The sequence below is a fragment of the Anoplophora glabripennis genome, unplaced genomic scaffold (assembly GCF_000390285.2).
Source record: "Anoplophora glabripennis isolate ALB-LARVAE unplaced genomic scaffold, Agla_2.0 scaffold202, whole genome shotgun sequence".
Classification (NCBI taxonomy): domain Eukaryota; kingdom Metazoa; phylum Arthropoda; class Insecta; order Coleoptera; family Cerambycidae; genus Anoplophora; species Anoplophora glabripennis.
This window is the reverse complement of record NW_019416304.1, coordinates 350,685-369,273: the sequence shown is the minus strand read 5'-3', so window position 1 is coordinate 369,273 and position 18,589 is coordinate 350,685. Positions and strand designations below refer to the sequence as shown.

The following is an 18,589-nucleotide window of genomic DNA, read 5'->3' as shown; positions in this document are numbered from 1 at the left end:
AGACATTTAAATTTGAAGTTAATGAGATTTCGGACTTCGGTTTTGTAATTAATGATACAGTGGAAATAAATCGGTGCTTTCAGTGATGTAGCTGTTAAGACACCCTATATACATAACTTAATAAATGATCAACGCATGAATAATTTTTCAGTAAACAATTTTTCATTTAAAATATTGAGCGCCTAAGCGTAAAATAATGGAATTGAACACTTTTTGTGTACCTACCAAAAGAAGAAAGTAGGCTGGATATTATGAAATGTTCAATACCGCTAATAATGAAATTATTGGAGCATTAAAATACAAAGAATATGATTAACTGTTGCGAACATTAACACATATCTAGACATGTTCACTTAATTTCAGAAGAAAAAATTGAAAAAATTAGAAATTGTTATTAAATAAAATACAGTGTAATTTTTTTAAAACGTAACATATGCCAACTTTTTTATTTGAAGTGATAGAACTATTATTTCCAAATTTAAAGTTGTAAGAAGTAATTTGATTAAGAAAAATATGCAAATAATACTTTCCGGTGTACTAAAACATTTTTTTTTCAACGGCAACACCATATTTTCTTAACATAATTTGACAAATCTTCAAATTCTATATAAAAAATATTATGACAGATTTCTTTACTGGAGTAGCCGTTTTGGAACAATCAACAAAAACAACGAAAACAATCTGCAGTCGGCAGGAACTAAAAAAAACTAACATGGCAATAGTGGGCCTTGGAAATAAAACAAAAATTATATTTGAAAGGGGCCATCATTATTGTGCTGTCATTGTGTTAGTTGACAGCTGTTGTATTTGAATGTGTATAAAAATAACGTTTTAATTCAGTTGCTTTGAGACAAACGATTACAGACCACCCTGTATATCTACTCACATCAACATATACCTAAGGAAAAATCTAATTTTCAAACATATATAAAAGGTAAGTAAGTCAAATATAATCATAACGATTAGGTATCGGTCGGAAATTCGTGTTGACATCTTAACCCTATTTTATATGTATATCCAATCATATCTGGCTGTGAATAATCGATATTTCGAAAATAAAATATTTATAATGTAGCATTTGAACTGTGTAGGCATGGTATTGATCAGTGGTCTACATTTCTTTGTCTTTGGTGAAATATGTTGTTGTTATCCTGAAAAATGTTAGCATATAGCGAAAGACATTTCCTAGATCTCTTTGATGACTGCCTTCAATATATAAAAAATATATTTTTTGTTTAGTATGTATTAAATTTTTGGGAATTATGATAGTATAGTCTTTCCGATCTCAACTGAAGAACCAAGAGGTTGGCCATGTAACAGGTTTGGTCGCTGACGCAGCAACTTGGCGTTGAAATATTTGAAAAAATTGTCCCCACTTTTATTTAGACATACCCATATACAGGTCTAGTCAACCAGTTGAAGAATGAGCGCGCGGGCAAACGCGGCACAAACAAAGCCGCACTGAGTCACCTGTCCATAAATTTGGCTGTCAACAAATAGCCTAGCAGTGCAGTGCAGCAATGCGGAATTTGGTGTGATTTAGGTCATTTTAATTTGTTATAGGCTATTTCTATTAATCATTGATATTACAATTACGAAAGGGAGAAATAAGAGGGATATTTTGTTTACTGATATTACTACAACATGGCATTTTGGAGACCTTCTGAAACGGAACAAAACGAAATTTACCATCAATATAATGAAATTGTTTGAGGACATAATTAATTAAAATATGTTGTTGGTCAAATAAACATAAAATAGAAATTTTCTACACATATACAAATTATTATAATTTTTTACCTTTAGCAGAAAACTTTTTTAGGGACGCCTATGAAATTTTATTGCTAGACTTTTTTATACATGTTCATTTGACTTCGGAAAGACTATTCATACATACACACCCTGGGTGTAGTGCATATATTGGATTTGTGCAACTCCCTTCAAATTTTAGTGTCTCGCAAGATTTACTTGTTTATTTTTTATATATACAGGGTGTCTTAGTGCTACACGGCCTACTATGATCTTTTGAGGTACGATATAAATGATTTTTTTATGGAAAATATGACAACATAGTTTTATTAATTTGTAGTTCTCCTTGTTTTTTTATGGAATTTGAAATTTCACTAAAAGCTAGCTGTGAAATGGTAACAACCTATCTCTATGTTACTTTGTACCTTAGCAAGTATCTTCAAGGCACAACTAATTTTCTTAATGGAAAAAAAAATTCACAAGGTTCAAAATTTTCATAAAAAAAAAATATAATTTAAAATTTAATGAAACTTATGAGAGTTTTTAAAGGCGCTAAATTAAACCACAACAACAAATTCCTAATACATAATAAAAAAATCATAGAACACATTAAGGGACCGTGTATATGTAAAAAAACGATGATCAAAATCATAGGATCCAATAAAATTCGAAAGGAATGTTTTAGATCAAATCTGAACACCCTGTATAACATATTCATTAGAATGTGCAAATTATTTGTATTTATATTAAAATAAATATGATTGTTTATCAGTACACATTTTGAAAGTAATATTTGATTGGCTGTGCATATATCGTGTCTTAAAATATAAATATATAGTAATCCAAATATTTGATTAATTCGTCAATTTAAAGCGCGTGACACACGCATATAATAAAACTATGAATGAGTGGGAGTTGTTGAACACAAAATAGTTCCAAATTTATGTTGATTCAAGGAGCGATAGCTTCCAAAAAAATTACACGTTGAATGAATTTAGCTCGGAATTCACTGAATAATTACGGAGAATACGATTTTTTTTCTTGCGGTATTTCAGAATGTTTTTAGTTTATTTGAATTTTGGGTTGAATTTGAATAAAACACTATATACAGTACTTGATGTTTCGTCAGTATATCTGTATTTATATATTTGTAGTATTTATGTTATAATGAAAATATAGTTTTGCCTTACCAGATTATATCTCACATTGAGGAAGAAGATCATCCGAAAACCTCTCTGTTTTCGTTGTCAAGACTTAAATTGACTTAAAGTTGACAGTTTATTTGTTTCATTTATATATTTTCCATAGAGGAATAAGATATATAATAAAATATATATATATTGTTATGGTGTAGTTATGTGATAATTTTTCTATGTGTTTATATGAGCGCCAAATTAATTTTTATTTAAGTTTTAGTGTAACCTGTAATTTCAATTTTTAGTGTAGTGTTGGTTGTATACTTTGCCCTGCTAGCTGTAGACCCTGCTCAGGAGTTGGTTCACTTCAAACTAGTATTCTTCCAGAAACCATGCAAACTAACAACTCCAAAAACAATAGAGGTTTAAATTAATTTATTAATATCAATCTGGTATTTAATATGGTCTATCAATATTTCAATTGAGAAATGTCACACAAATTGTCAAATATTTTGAAGTTCTTACACTGGTTTGAACACTTAAAACAAGAATTTATTTCGATCTGTATTACTGGTTGCCTTATTGGATTTAATTTATATTTACTCGTATAATTTCTTGTTTTAATGTGTTCCTCTTTATATCTAATCTTATGATCTATAAATTTAAATAATTGGCCAAATATTTTTATGATGTTTGATATATGTCTGACTTAAATTTGTTTCACCTGATTGATTCTAAATATAGCAAGTTTTTAAACGAAATTTACTGTTAGTCTGTGCACTATTTGTATACAACAATTGAAAGAAAGAAAGGTACCTTTTCTTTTTATATACCGGTTTTTATTTGTTTCCTTTCCTTTCCGGTTTCAGTAGATGTTTGGATCCTATCTGCTACACCGTTTTCTGATTAATTTTCTGGTACCCTGCCACTAATACTGCTCCTCTGGCCTCTTATTTGTCTAGTTTCCTGGACCTCGCCTGGGATCGTCTTTCTTCCTCTTGGCTACTGGCTTTCCGCTTTCTCTTTGCTGCTGATTGGATAGTTCGTTTTCTTTCTGCTGCTTTGATTTGTCTTCCGGGTTCTTTTAATATCTTTCTATATTATTTTACGTATCTATCTCCAAATTCTTGTAACTAATCAATAAATATTATTTTTTTTTCTCACTACCTTGATTTTTGGTTTTTCCTCTGTTAAGGTTCCTTCACATATCTCGTTCTGCTTTCTTTTTACTTGCCGTTTTTATTTCTTTTTCACTCACCTCACTTCACTTAACCTTTACACTTCTATCCTATTATAGTTTCTTAACAATCTCCATTTACATTCCACTTCAAAATATTTCTTATTCTCTACTCTTATGTTACTTTTCTCTTTACTACTTGATTCCATGNACAACTCGTTGGCTAAGTTTATTTTCGATTAAAGCAATATCTTGGGCGGCTTTTTACGGTGTAGTATGCATTAAACACACTTTAAAACTAATGAAATTATGAAAAACGAATAATGTACAAGTTTCAATTGCAAATGCAATAATATCGATCTGTCACAAGTTTGTTATTCTTGTTACAACCACAACATAAATACAGTTCATTTGTATATCGGTTGCTACGCATATAAACGGCAAGCACTCTTGATAAATTTAAGCTCATAGTAAAACATATTAAATTGTATTTCAGACAGCATATTTCCTTTTTAATCTGATGAATAGTTAAAAAATAATATATAACTAAAGTCAAAAGTTTGCGGTGGGCCGATTTCTATGCACGCAAGTTTATTTACGCTGTTGTTTTTTACTTAGCTGTTGAGAATATTCAACCAACAACCAACAAAATTTAAGGAATTATTTGAAACATAAATAGAGAGGAGCATTTCAGCTTTATTTTTCTTGTATGATTTTCTTTTTCTAAGATGTTTGTGTTGTTCCACACATAACGCTTTGTTATTGTGTTCCCAAATTTAAAATTTTTCAGATTCTCCCTTTTTAATATAGCCCATTTTAACATTTTAAAGCCTCGAAATTTCATGTAACATAATATTCGTGACATTCACAAAGTATACTGTAAACGCAGTCTTTAAATTTTTTTATTCCATTTCACGTAGTCCTATCAGATAGAAGTTGTAGATTATCAAGGAACCGATGACTTTGATCTTAAATCTCAAGGTCAAACCAATATCACCTTGAAAATATTGAATGGAATACCCTATTTATTGTACCAGTAATTAATAGAGCGCTAAATACGTCTGCATGTGGGATCACAAAATTTTCCCTGTACGTATAGGTCGTTTGTAGATCAAAATACTTTTGCTCTGAAAAACTGGACAAAAATGTTTCAAGCAGAATTTGCAGGATTTTGAATGACAAATTAAATAGTGTCACACTAAGGTCAACTTAGCATGAAATGAAATACACAATTTTTTATACAGTATTCTATACAGAGTCAAATTTTATATCGCTGCCTGAGATCAAAGAATTTTTCTAAGATGTCCTTGCAGGTCATTTGAAGGTCACACAAATTTTTCACAAAAAATAATATGTGTAAAGGTAATAGAATTTAGTATACGGCATTTTTTAATTCTAGAGACTGAATCAGCTGTCACCGCTGTTCTTGGGAGTGAAAATTCGAAAAATTTAGAGTTAATCAAATTTCGTGGCTGAAAACGTACCTACATAGATATTGTATTTTTGAAACCGAGTGAGTTGCGCGAAACTAACTGTGTACAGGACATAGCTAGTACCATGCGAAACATCGCCATAATTTTAAAAATGTTGTCACCGCCATTCTTGGGGGGTGAAACTTCGAAAAATTTAAAATTATTCAAATTTCGTGGATGAAAACGTACATAGGTATTGTAATTTTGAAACCGAGTGAGTTGCGCGAAAACGTACATAGGTATTGTATTTTTGAAACCGAGTGAGTTGCGCGAAACTAAATGTGTACAGGACATAGCTAGTACCATGCGAAACATCGCCATCATTTTAAAAATGTTGTCACCGCCGTTCTTGGGGGTGAAAATTTGAAAAATTTAGAATTCTTCAAAGCCTCAAACAATTTTATCGTGTTGTTACAGGACCGAAGGTATAAATAAAAAATTTTCTTACCCCATATTCGGATCTAAAATCTGACACTCTATCGATTACCGATATAAAAATAGGGAGTTTATTTAATATTTTCAAGTTAACCTTGATTTGACCTTGTAGCTTAAAATCAGTCAACCGGCAGATTGTTAGTTTGATTTCTACAACTGTTACTTCCAACTTTTTTTTAAAGGATTCATTCCTGAAAAGTTATTGGGGGTTGGGCTCTTTTTGGGACACCCTATATATTTTAGATAGTGGTGTAACAAGACTTCCAAATTCAATCCATTGCTTATATTTTAAACTTTTATTACATGCTATTAAAAAAAATCTATTTTTATTCAGCAAATGTCAGTGGAAGTGAAGTAAATCCATTCAACTCAATTATAATCAATCTTTTTGATGTAGACGAATGCCAGCCCAGTGCCTATGAAAACGTCAGCTTTTTTAAAGATGTTGTCTCTAAAATACGAACGCATGAATGATTGATAATAATTAATTACAGTTACGAATTGCGTATACAATTAAATTTGAACAAACCCAAAGGCTCAGTTTAACAAGTCAGTTAAGGTCACAACACTTTTGTAGATTGAGCAAAGAAAATTTAAAGCAATTTTCTAGTCGCTGACTTTAAACAATTATGGTTTTTGCTTGTTTACCCGACCTCTGCTCACGGACGGCATCGCACAAGAATGATTCATTCAATCCATACTTTCACCGCGTGGAAAAATACGTCAAGCAGAGAATTTTCGTAGTAAAGTACATTAATAGATTTGAGAGAAACTCTTTCTGGGAACCGATTAAGTAAAATGAACGATGGGATAATAAATATATAAGAAAATAATAATAATATTGGATATGAAGACGGTGGGTGCCTAATATGCATTAGTTGGTAGCTAATAATATCAAGCACTCTTTGAATTACTATAGAAATACCATAGTCAAAATGACCTATACACACTAAGATATCTGCATAACCTGTTTCACATTTTTAAAGCAGTTGAACGTTCATATTGCGAATATTATAGATATATTTAAATAGAAATATTCTCTTGACAAACAATTTTCTCCCGGTAGACCTCCTTCTTGTTCTAGACCTGATGGCAAATCGACGCAAATAGCTACCCTCTTAAATCTATAAATGTACTTTAAGAATTGGGTTTTTAATGGCCTTAATTAAAGTGAAGACAGTTTTTTAATAATAATAATGTTCTTGGATATTAGAAACCTAGGTATATAATATATCAAATCTCACAGACAATATTCCTAATTGCCGATGCTGCGGGAAGCAGGCACTCGATAGTTATAGGTGCTACATGCAAGGTGATATTAACAGTTACGAATCTTGTATTTCGCATACCTAGTATATTGTCTTTTGTATATATCTGTTATCTTGTGTTTTACAAACCTGGTATATTGTCTTTTGCATACCTGATATCTTGCATACCTGATATTTTGCATACCTATTATTTTGTCTTTTGCATACCTGTTATTTTGTCTTTGCATATCTGTTATCTTGTCTTTTGCATACCTGGTATCTTGCATACCTGGTATTTTTCATACCTGATATTTTGCATTCCTGGTACTTTGCATACCTGGTATTTTGCATACCTGATATTTTGCATACCTGGTATACCTGGTATTTTGCATAACTGGTATTTTTTATACCAGATATATTGCATTCCTGGTACTTTGCATACCTGGTATTTTTCATACCTGGTATAACTGGTATTTTGTATAACTGGTATTTTTCATACCAGATATATTGCATTCCTGGTACTTTGCATACCTGGTATTTTGCATACCTGATATTTTGCATACGTGGTATTTTGTATACCTGGTATTTTGCATACCTGATATCTTGTCTTTTGCAGATCTGTTATCTTGTCTTTTGCGTACCGGATATCTGGTCTTTCGCATTCCTGCTACACATCACAAACCTCTCTTATGCAACGCGATCTGTCGCGTGACTACCAGAAACAACCCAATAGTGCTTATTTTTTCACCTGATGAATTACATTGAAAGAGCTTAAGTATGGGAAAATTTTTCGACCCTGTGTAAGAGAACACAGAGAAAAGCAGCGTCTCGACGGCGCGGCGCCCCTTCTTATAGATCTATGTCGGAAATTGGACGACAAATCTTATCTGAAAACAACTTGAATAATGATGATGCTCCTTTCGACGAGAACTACATTTTAAATTGAAAGCAGCAATAATTCTACTTGTCTCGCATTATTTCAGGCTATTTTATTTTAATTTCTCGTATGGATAAAGATTAATAGAAGTTTTTCGTTTAGCAATTTAAACATGAACAAGATGATGTGATTATGTGATTCGCTTTCCATATTAAAGATTTATACAGGGTATTTCAGAAAGACCTCCCGTAAATACAGGGGGTGATAATACGTCAGAAAATATAATTTTTTTGGTCTTATGAACTATATATCTATCTCCTCACGTTTTTGAGATACAGAGAAACAAAGTAAAATTTTTAAAATAAAATTATTTTTACGAAAATTTCCAAACGGTGCGAAATATTTTTATGAAATTTTGTATTTCGGGGTTTTTAAGGATGCCAAATATGTTGATCTAATTATTTTTTGGATATTTCATAGAGGGCGCTAGTTATGCTACATTCGTATTACATTTTAAGTTATAATTTTTTTAAGATTAGAATTTTTACCATTTGGGCCCCATTTTTTAATGTACAATTTTATTTTATGAAGATAATGTACTCTTGTTAGAACTTTCTAATGTGGACGGTTTTCAAGAAAAATGGCTTTCAATTGAACTCTTACAATATTACGGTATATAAATAAAGTGACTTTTCTCGAAATAGGCTTATGTCAAAACTTGTTGATGGATGTCTCATCAACAACGCATCTATTCTTAGTAATATTTTAACTCTAATTAACTTTATATCAACATTTTAGTGATTGTAAATAGTCATTAATAATTACACTAAAAATCACTAAAATTTTGATTTAGTTCATTAGAGTTTAAAATATTACTAAGAATGTTTATGAGACATCCATCAATTAGTTTCGACATAAGCCTACTTCGAGAAAAGTCACTTATTTTATACACCGCAATATTGTAAGAGTTCAATTAAAAGCCTTTATTCTGATATTACATTATCTTTAGAAAATAAAATTGTACATTAAAAAATGAGGCCCGAATGGTAAAAAACCTCTCCTCAAAAAAATTGGAACTCAAAATGTAATAACCAGCGCCCTCTATGAAATACCCAAAAAATAATTAGACCAACGTGTTTGGCTTCTTTAATAACCCCGGAATACCAAATTTCATAAAAATATTTCGCACCGTTTGGAAATTTTCGTAAAAATTCTATTTTAAAAAATTTATTTTGTCGCTCTGTATCTCGAAAACAAGAGGAGATACACATATAGTTCATAAGACAAAAATTTTTTACTTTTTGACGTACTATTACTCCTTGTATTTACGGGGGAGTCTTTCTGAAACACCCTTTATAAAGAAAAAAATAATTCTTCACTATGTATATTTAGATGCATTTTCTATATTATGCTGCATAAGAATGTGAGTTGTTTTCCCAGAAAATTATAATATACATACCTATTTACATCCTACACGAAATGGTATTCATCGCTATGCCTAGCTTTTCTATTTCCGTTAATATACAGGAAACGCAGTGCACATATTTTCACGTAAGCATTGTTTGAATTTCAGAGTAATTTAATGGACTTTAATTCTTATATCTCAGACAATTATTAGGTAGAACTACTGTTTAGAGAATACTGTTTCGGTCTCTTGTAAAACAGAAGGTTTTGACAGTTACGAAATTAACAGTACTGTAATTATTACTTGTGATCATAGTGTAATGTAGAAACAGTTTTTGTTTCCACAGCTGGAAAAGTTTACAAGTATGGCGACGTTTAGAAATCACAAAAAAACAAAAAAAAGCTGTAATGTAGTTTGACCTTTACTGTCACTGTTTTAGGGCAAATATATTTCAATATTTTATTTTGTTGTTTACAAACTATTAAGCATACCTATATCGTAGTGGCGTTTTGAAATTTAAAACTTTCAAATAAGCTCTTCAAATATTCCACAACGACACACTGACCAAATAGTTTGCTCTAGAAATGGCGATAAGTAATATTTTATTTTGAGTGTACTGTTTCATCGATCCATTTACAAACTGTGGTCAGACCACGTAACTAAACACTCGACAGAATTAAAAATTAAATAAATAATAATATCAGGGCATAAAAAACTTCTCTTATTTCGTCTGGTTATAAGTGGATTGTTGAAAGACGTCTTTCGCCACATTCTCGCTTTTGCAACAATTTGTTATTATACAATCAGTCAATAACTTCTTTCGATACATTGTAAGTGCTTTTCATGGTTTACTGTATCGTTATTAACTAGAATAATTTCAATAAAATACAGCTAAGAGGCGATAATGATGTATAGTTAGTTAAAAAATATATAGTGTGTCAAACTTTTGTGTTGGCATAGTAAGATAAAATAATGTGTTTTCTGACATACCGAAATAGAGAAAATCTAGTAAATCGTAAGATGATGTGCTGCCGTTTCAGAAGATAAAGTTCATCCCAAAATTATTAATTTTAGGTCGCATTATAGATCAAAATTAAGCTCAATGAAGTTTCTGACACTAACTCAAAAGGATTATAGCCTTAGAAATTTTAAACGCAAAGGAAAAGAATAAAAACTCATGAGATCGATGCATCATCAGAACTTCTTTCAACTTGTCCATATACAGGGTGTTGCTAAAATAGTTGGTCACATTTTAATCATACATTCTTCGTTACCAGCAACACAAATATCCCATAAAATTCGATTTTTGTAATGTAATCCATACATTCAATTTTATTTGCGGTATTAATTTTTGATTTTCCATAATGTTACATCATATGTAGGTAATTAATACCAAGTGTCAAAACATCAAATAAAAAAAATATTAATTATTAAGTTGCATGACAGTTTTTTTACAACATAGAATAAACTACATGCTTATGTTAATTTCGAACACCGTGTATCTCAAAAACTAAATGTTTAAAGGACCTTTTTCTGTTAATTTGTGATATAAAATCCTCAACTAAAATTTGTCTAGATATTTTTTTAGCGCGTAGTAACCATAGTTGACACGCAGAGGCAAGAGCTCATAGTTACCTATTTTGTGTGTAGCATTGCAACAAGAAGGATGCCTTGTCCTTTCACGCAAATAACGTATACAGGGTGTTTCTGAAATAAGTTCGTTTCTCAAAAAGAGTGATAAAGAGCACGAAAATGAGCAACTTTTATTAAGCAACTGATGGGCTACATGCTTTTGTTTTCGAGAAAGTTAATTAAGAAAATTAACCATAAATGTCAGCCGACCCTGTGCATCTTGTGCACGTGCGTATAAAACTAACAGTACCGTGTGGCGTCTACTACGGGAACAATTATTACACCCCTATCATGTACAAAGGGTTCAGGCATTACATAACAATTATTTTCAGCTCCGTGTGGAATTTTACCAGTGGTTTCGACATCAAATAGCACAAGATCCGGATTTTACAGCAAGGTACTTCTTACGATAAATTTTGTTTTACTAGAGACGCCATACTAACTTTTCACATCATTCACTATTGGTGTGATGCAAATCCTTACGTTGTACAGAGAAATCGATTTATCAGCGCTTTGCTCATAATGAACTTTGGCTTATAATTTTTATTTTATTTTAAAAAGTAAAAATTAAAAAGCGAGGGACTTTTCTGGAGCCTATTTAATCTATTTAAAGCAGACATTTTGTTAGGGTTAATCGATTTCTACTTGTGGCTAAGTTGTTTTTCCTTCGGTATACGTTTATATTTTGCAATCTGTGTAACGTATATCCATAAATTATAATATAAAGATTTTTAAGCGCAATTTGGCAACATTGAAATCGAATGCTTGCGTGAGAAAATAACAAACATTAATTTTAAAATTTAATGGATATCATCAACAAACACATTAGTCTCAAATAATATCCTACATTTAAATTCCGAAAAATATAGCTTTGCTTTAACTAAAATTTAGATTATACAATCATCTGTGTCGAGTAAAACGCTTCATTTTTAATATACTTGATTATTTAAATTTTTGTATAACACGTTTCTACCTGTGTATATTTAAAATATCGTACAAGATGTCTCAAAGTGGATAGCATGTGCCTGCTGTGAGGTTACAAAAAAATGTAAATAAAATTTGGCACACGTGGTGTTAAATGGGATGAGGCAAGCTCAAATCAAGCTTCAATATAAAGTATTAACTTTGGAATTTGACAGAAAAGACTAATGACGTCATGAATTATATTTTTTCCAGAACCATACCCAATTTTTTTACTGATAAAAGTTCTCTTTCTTCTAATAAACTTTTACTAGAGATTTTTTTCTGTATTATTTACCCCTACAAAAGTTGTAACAAATATCGCCCTAAAGAGTCAAAAGAAATACCACCTAAAATCACATTAGCAGTGGAAGGATCAAGTAGCCGTTGGAAAATAATTGAATTGTTCATTGTTTAAAGTGTATAAATGTCATTAAGAATAAATAAAAGGATTAAACTCGATAATTCTTTAATACAGTTAAAACAAAAAGTGATGATAATAATAACTAAACTTAAAAAATTAGGCAAGCGCTTTCATATTACAATCATACATATTACAATACAGGGTGTCCCAGTGTCAGCGTACAAAAATTTACCAGGGCGTAGACCAGACCAAAATAAGATTAAAATTCTTATAAATTATGTTTCTGCGATGCACTCTCATTGAGTTACAGGGTGTTGTTTAGAAAAAAATAATATCAACTTTCCGCAATAACTCAAAAACCGTTTCAGGGATTTAAGTAATTTTTGGGTGAAGTGTACATCTATTAGTCATTAAAACTACATGGTGCTTATTTCGATTTGACGCCAGGGGCGACCTAAGCCAACTTGTCCTCAAGGTTATGTCTTGTTATGTTAAGATGTGCTCTTGTTTCATAGCTCAAAAATGAACCGTTTTCGAGTAAATTGAGTCTAAAGTATCGACAGCATTAGTTCGTAGAAAAATGCATATAAAGATTTTATTTCTTGTTATCTAGTAACAAAACCCTGTAACTCAATGAGAGTGCAGCGCAGAAAAATATTTTATAAGAATTTTAATCTTATTTTGGTCTGGTTTACCTTCTGGTAAATTTTTGTACGCTGACACTGGGACACCCTGTATATTCTTTATATGACCTCCTCTCATTTCAAGACACATATCCAATCTTCGTCTAGCTTCGCCTTCATTACAAGCGTTTGTGATTTTTCCTTTCAAATGATTAATATCTCGGTAAGGTGTTTTGTAAACCTTATTCTTTAAAATCCTCTCAAAAAAACATAGAGGGGTGTTAGATCTGATGAGTTTCCGGGCTACTGAATAGGTCCCTCCAGCCCAATCCATTTTTCTGGGAAATTGTTATCTTAATATTGCTGCACAATCCTGGCCTTGTGGGGTGGAGCCCCGTCGTGCTGAAACCATAGGTTTCTCCTTAGCTGCAAGGGCACATTCTCCAGAAGTGTAGGAAGTTCTTGTAGGAAATTTAGGTAACTAACGTTGTTCATAAAAATAAGGCTCAATTAAATGCCTACCGATGATGCCGCGCCGTACATTTACCCCAAAATGTCTTTGGTTTTGTCTGGATTTACAATGTGGGGATTTTTAATGGACCAGTAGTGTTCGTTGCGCCTGTTTGCAAACCATTACTGATAAACCGACTTTCGTTCTCAAAAGAACGTGCCAAAAAATATTTAGTCCAGTCATTATAGACATGAAGCAGCCTGTTTCGGGAAAAAAAATACTATTAGAAGTTTCTCTGCTGAATATTATTCGGAAACGTGTTATAAACAAAATATCAAAAAATCAACTCGAGGCTAGTTGGGAAACTTTGTTTAACCAATGGTCAAAGTTATAGAAAAGTGGTTTTTTGACTAGCGTAAAAAACTATTATTCATAGCGAAAAAAAGGTTGGTATTAAATAAGCCTATAAAATGAGACAAGTCCGATTAAATTCGGATAATTTGTTTATATAATAAGAGGTAAAAATTTTAACCCGAAAGCTTCAATGGTTTGGCGTTGACGGAATTTGTTATCTAAGAAGATGCTATTTTCAATTCATTTTCCCAAGCTCAAAGGCGTTGTAGAGTTTCGATCATTAAAATATAAAAATTAAAAATAACTTTGAAAAAATGTTAATATTTATTAAATTGTTAAGATAGGTAATTATTATAAAATGACATATAGTAACCTTTATACTTTAGTTAGTACTATTTTTCTTCGAATTTAAAAAAAAGAATAGTTGTTCTAAGTTGATTAGAAGCTGAGATAATTTTTTTTATTTAATTGCAGTGACGTTAATTATTAATATTAAGAACCGAAATTTGGCGAGAGTATACATTAAGAGCTATATTTGCATGCCCTACATTAACATTAAGGTGAATTCAACTATTTAATTGCAAAAAAGAATATAGCGGTGATGCGTTTTATTACTCGGTCTAGCGAACGCGTGGGGAGAGCGAGGTGGAGCATGCGCGCTACGCGCCTTGTAGCGCACAGGAAAATGATCGAGCGGCTGGAATCGATGGAGCTGGAAAAATTATCCATATCTCGGTTAATAATGAACCTATCGAGATGATTATATTTTTAATTAGTTGTAGCGCGAAAATTCATGAGCATTGAAGCTATGGTATTATTATTTTAACCCGAGATTTAATTTTTTATTTAGCCTCGCTCTTCCCACTCGTTCGCTAGATCGAGTAATAGAACGCATCGCCGCTGTCTTCTTTTTTGCAATTAAATAGTTGAATTCACCTTAATGTTAATGTAGGACATGAAAATATAGCTCTTAATGTATACTCTCTCCAAATTTCGGCTCTTAATGAATAAGGACACTGCGATTAAATAAAAAAAAATTGTCTCAGCTTCTAATCAACTTAGAACAACGATTTTTTTTTAAATTCGAAGAAAAATAGTACTAACTAAACTATAGACTTAGTATTTCGTTTTATAATAATTACCTATCTTAACAATTTAATAAATAATTAACATTTTTTCAAGTCATATTTGAACAAATTAAATTTGAAAAATTAAATTCTCAGTAAATGCATATGTCAATACAACTATTTAGGTACAAATACAACTAATGATCGAAACTCTACAACGCCTTTGATCTTGGGAAATATCAATTGAAAAAAGGATCTTCTTAGATAACAAATTCCGCCAACGCCAAACTAATGAAGCTTTCGGGCTGAAATATTTTACCACTTATTAAGGGTGCAAAAAGCCTAAAAAATCCTGAATGATAAGTGTCTGCGATGAAAATTGCATTAATTATTAGCAATTGAAGAAAACGGCCATTTTCGACCATTTTTGAGCTCTTGTGCATAAACAAATTATCGGACTTATCTTATTTTACAGATTTATTTAATACCTACCTTTTTTGTAACGAGCGTTCAAATAAAAACGTGGTCAAGTTGGTTCTGAAAATTTGGACGTAGGGCGTAGCGTATAGCAAATGAACTTAAACGTCATCTGTCAAAGCGCTATATCGCCGCTATCAATTTGAATATTTTCGTTTTAAAAAGTGTTTAAAATGGTGTTTTCTCAAGAACAAAAAGTGTTTATCATAGAGTCCTACTTTAGAAATGGACGCAAGATTGATGGAATATGGAAGTATTCTATTGAGGAATGTTTCATAGAATTTCAAAATCAATTTCCCGGCGTTGTTGAGTACAAAATTTTTCAAAGTACAGTTCAGCGTTGTGTTAATGTTTTTCGTGAAACGAGCAGTGTAACAAGAAAAGAAGGAAGCGGCCGACCTAAAAAGTGGACTGAAGAATTAAAAGAAAATGTCCAACAAATAATGGAAAATGCGCCAAGAACTTCTGTACGTGTTTTATCACAAATGGTGGGAGTATTAGTCGGTACCTGCCACACAGTGTTAAAAAAAGATTTGCGTTTGTTCTCCTATCGTTTAACTTGTCAGCAAGAACTTCATGAAGTTGATTTTCCGCGACGGGCTATATTTTGTGAATGGTATTTAAACAACTACGGTGAACTTCATAATATCACCTTTTTTTCTGATGAAGCCTGGTTTCATTTAAGTGGTTACGTAAACTCACAGAATATGAGAATGTGGTCTTCTGAAAAACCAGATAACTTTTTTGTCGAGGGCCCTCTACACGCTCAAAAAATTGGAGTTTGGTGTGCTCTCAATCGAAGGAGGATTTATGGACCTACTTTTTTTAATGGTACTCTTACTGTGCAAAGGTATAGAGAAGAAATTATCGCTCCTTTTGTTAACCAGCTGAAAGAAAACGAAATTACAAACTTTTACTTTCAACAAGATGGCGCAAGGGCACATACGGCAGGCGAGACGATGAATATGTTGAGGGAAGTTTTCCAAAATCGACTAATAAGTCTCAATGCTGAACATGAATTTCCACCGAGGTCATGTGATTACGCCGTGTGATTTCTTTTTGTGGCCTTACCTTAAAAACACTATTTTTGAACTGCCTATTCCTGATTTAAACCATCTGCAGGCTCGACTTATAGACAAGATTCGTGAAATTAACAATACCCCGAGCATCTTAGAAAGTCTTTAATTCTTTGAGGAACAGGTGTGAAAAGTGCTTGGAACAAGGAGGGTGACACTTTCAGCAGCTGCTTTAATTTATTCAGCTCCTTTAATTGTTTGTTATTGTTATCACGATTATTCTTTAAAATAAAGTTATATAGTCATTAACGTTATTGAAACTGACCGCTGCTATACAGCTCGTTGAGAAATGAGGTTAAGTTGGTCCCTATAAGCTACTCCCTACGTCCAATGTGTCAGAGCCAACTTCGACCACGTTTTTATTTGAACGTTCGTTATAAACCTTTTTCTCTATGAATAATAGTTTTTTTATGGGTGTCAAAAAAACCACTTTTCCATAACTTTGACGATTGTTTTAACAAAGTTTCCCAACTAGCCTCGAGTTGATTTTTTGATATTTTGTTTATAACACGTGTCTTAACAATATTCCGTAAAAGAACTTCTAATAGTATTTTTTTCCCGAAAAAAGCTATAATGACTGGCCTAATTCTGATAAAGAGTTTCTACATTTACTACAATTTGAGCTATAAAATTAAGTCTGTTTGTGTGACGCTCAGGCAAATACTCCAAATTGTAAATTTTGTAGTCATGATACCCATTGGTCTTTAAAATTCGTTCAACGGCTAATTTATCCAAATTCAATTTCCGGATGGCCTGCCGTATAGAATTTCGTGGATTTTGTTCGAAATACTGTAACAGTCTAACTGTATTAACATTCTTTCTTACCCTTTACTCAATTATTTGATTTTTCTGAACAGAAAATGCATCTTCATTTCCTCGCAAGGTCGCCTCCAAACTTGTAAAGGTTCTTTGATCAGAAATGAGGCGCTCTGTACACCTTTCTCGATATAACTTTACAGCTCTTCTTCAATTTTTTTGTGACTCGACGTAAATTAGCAACGTATCAACTTTTTCTGAATGAGAAAACATTTTGTAAGCATAAAAGTTATACGCTTGACGTTCGTATTGAGTAATGACAAGTATTTTGACATTTATGCACTTTAAAGAAAGAACATACAATTATTTTCCAACGACTACTTGAGACTCTTTAGGACGATATTGCTTATAACTTTTAAATGGGAAATAACACAGAAAAATTTCTCTAATAAAAGTTTATTAGAAAATAGTGACGTCATTAGTCGTTTCTGTCAAACCCCTAAGATAATACTTTAGATCGAAAATGGAGCTTACCTCATCCCATTTAACACCACGTGTCCCAAATTTTATTTAAATTTTTTGTATCCCCGCAGTGGGCTCAGACTGACACCCTGTACAAACTTCCAGCATATGTACAAGCAAAACAAGCAAAAGTTTTAAGTCATTCTTCTGTGAATACACATATTCGCTGGCTGTAAATTAATCTAAATAAAGCCGTTTGAAATTATTTTTATCTTTAATACAGAATTTAATATTTGTTTATGTAATTAAATTACATCTGGTTGCATAAAATAGAAACAATCGCTTTCAAAATAACTTCGAATTTAAAGTGTAAACACAAGAACATCGAGCAACAGTTTGGAACTTACCGCAAAAATCAAATTAAAGAAAAACACCAGGTATTTCACGACGGTGGTAGAACAACCCATTTTGTCAGTTTGTGGCACTACGAGAAAATGATACTCGTAAAGCTAATGAAGGCGCATATATTTAAAAATACCCGAAAATAACTGACAGGCACGTTCAAAACAAACAGAGTTAGGTCCGCGACGCGCAGTGAATCACACCGAATGATCAAGTGACCGTACCATAACAACGGTCGCGGAACGCATCGCGTCGCGCTGTGTTGCCGGATCGTCGTCTATAACCCCAGAGCCTAGAAAAATTGTATCTGTGATGAAAGTTAAAATGCTTTTTGAGAAATATGCATAAAGTTTTCAAGGGTGCTAAACATGAATTGAAGTTATTTTTGTTTTTGGCAAAATTGTTTTTCAAAATCCTCACCATTTACAATATTGTGCGGTCTGTATATCTGTCATCCTCTGAAATAA

The 18,589-nt window shown here is 32.0% G+C and overlaps 1 protein-coding gene across 2 annotated transcripts in view; it reads right to left on the bottom strand.

The window, feature by feature from the left end:
* The window catches only part of LOC108908385 (leukocyte surface antigen CD53-like), a 34,973-nt gene extending 16,652 nt beyond the window's left edge, over positions 1–18,321 (bottom strand). For both annotated transcript variants that reach the window (XR_001964367.1, XM_018712420.1), the window contains exon 1: positions 18,128–18,321. Coding sequence is in view for 1 of the 2 variants with exons in the window: in XM_018712420.1 (XP_018567936.1) it covers positions 18,128–18,187 (60 nt within the window). In the remaining variant the exon portion in view is untranslated. The remainder of the gene's footprint in view (positions 1–18,127) is intronic.
* Positions 18,322–18,589: the final 268 nt, after the last annotated feature.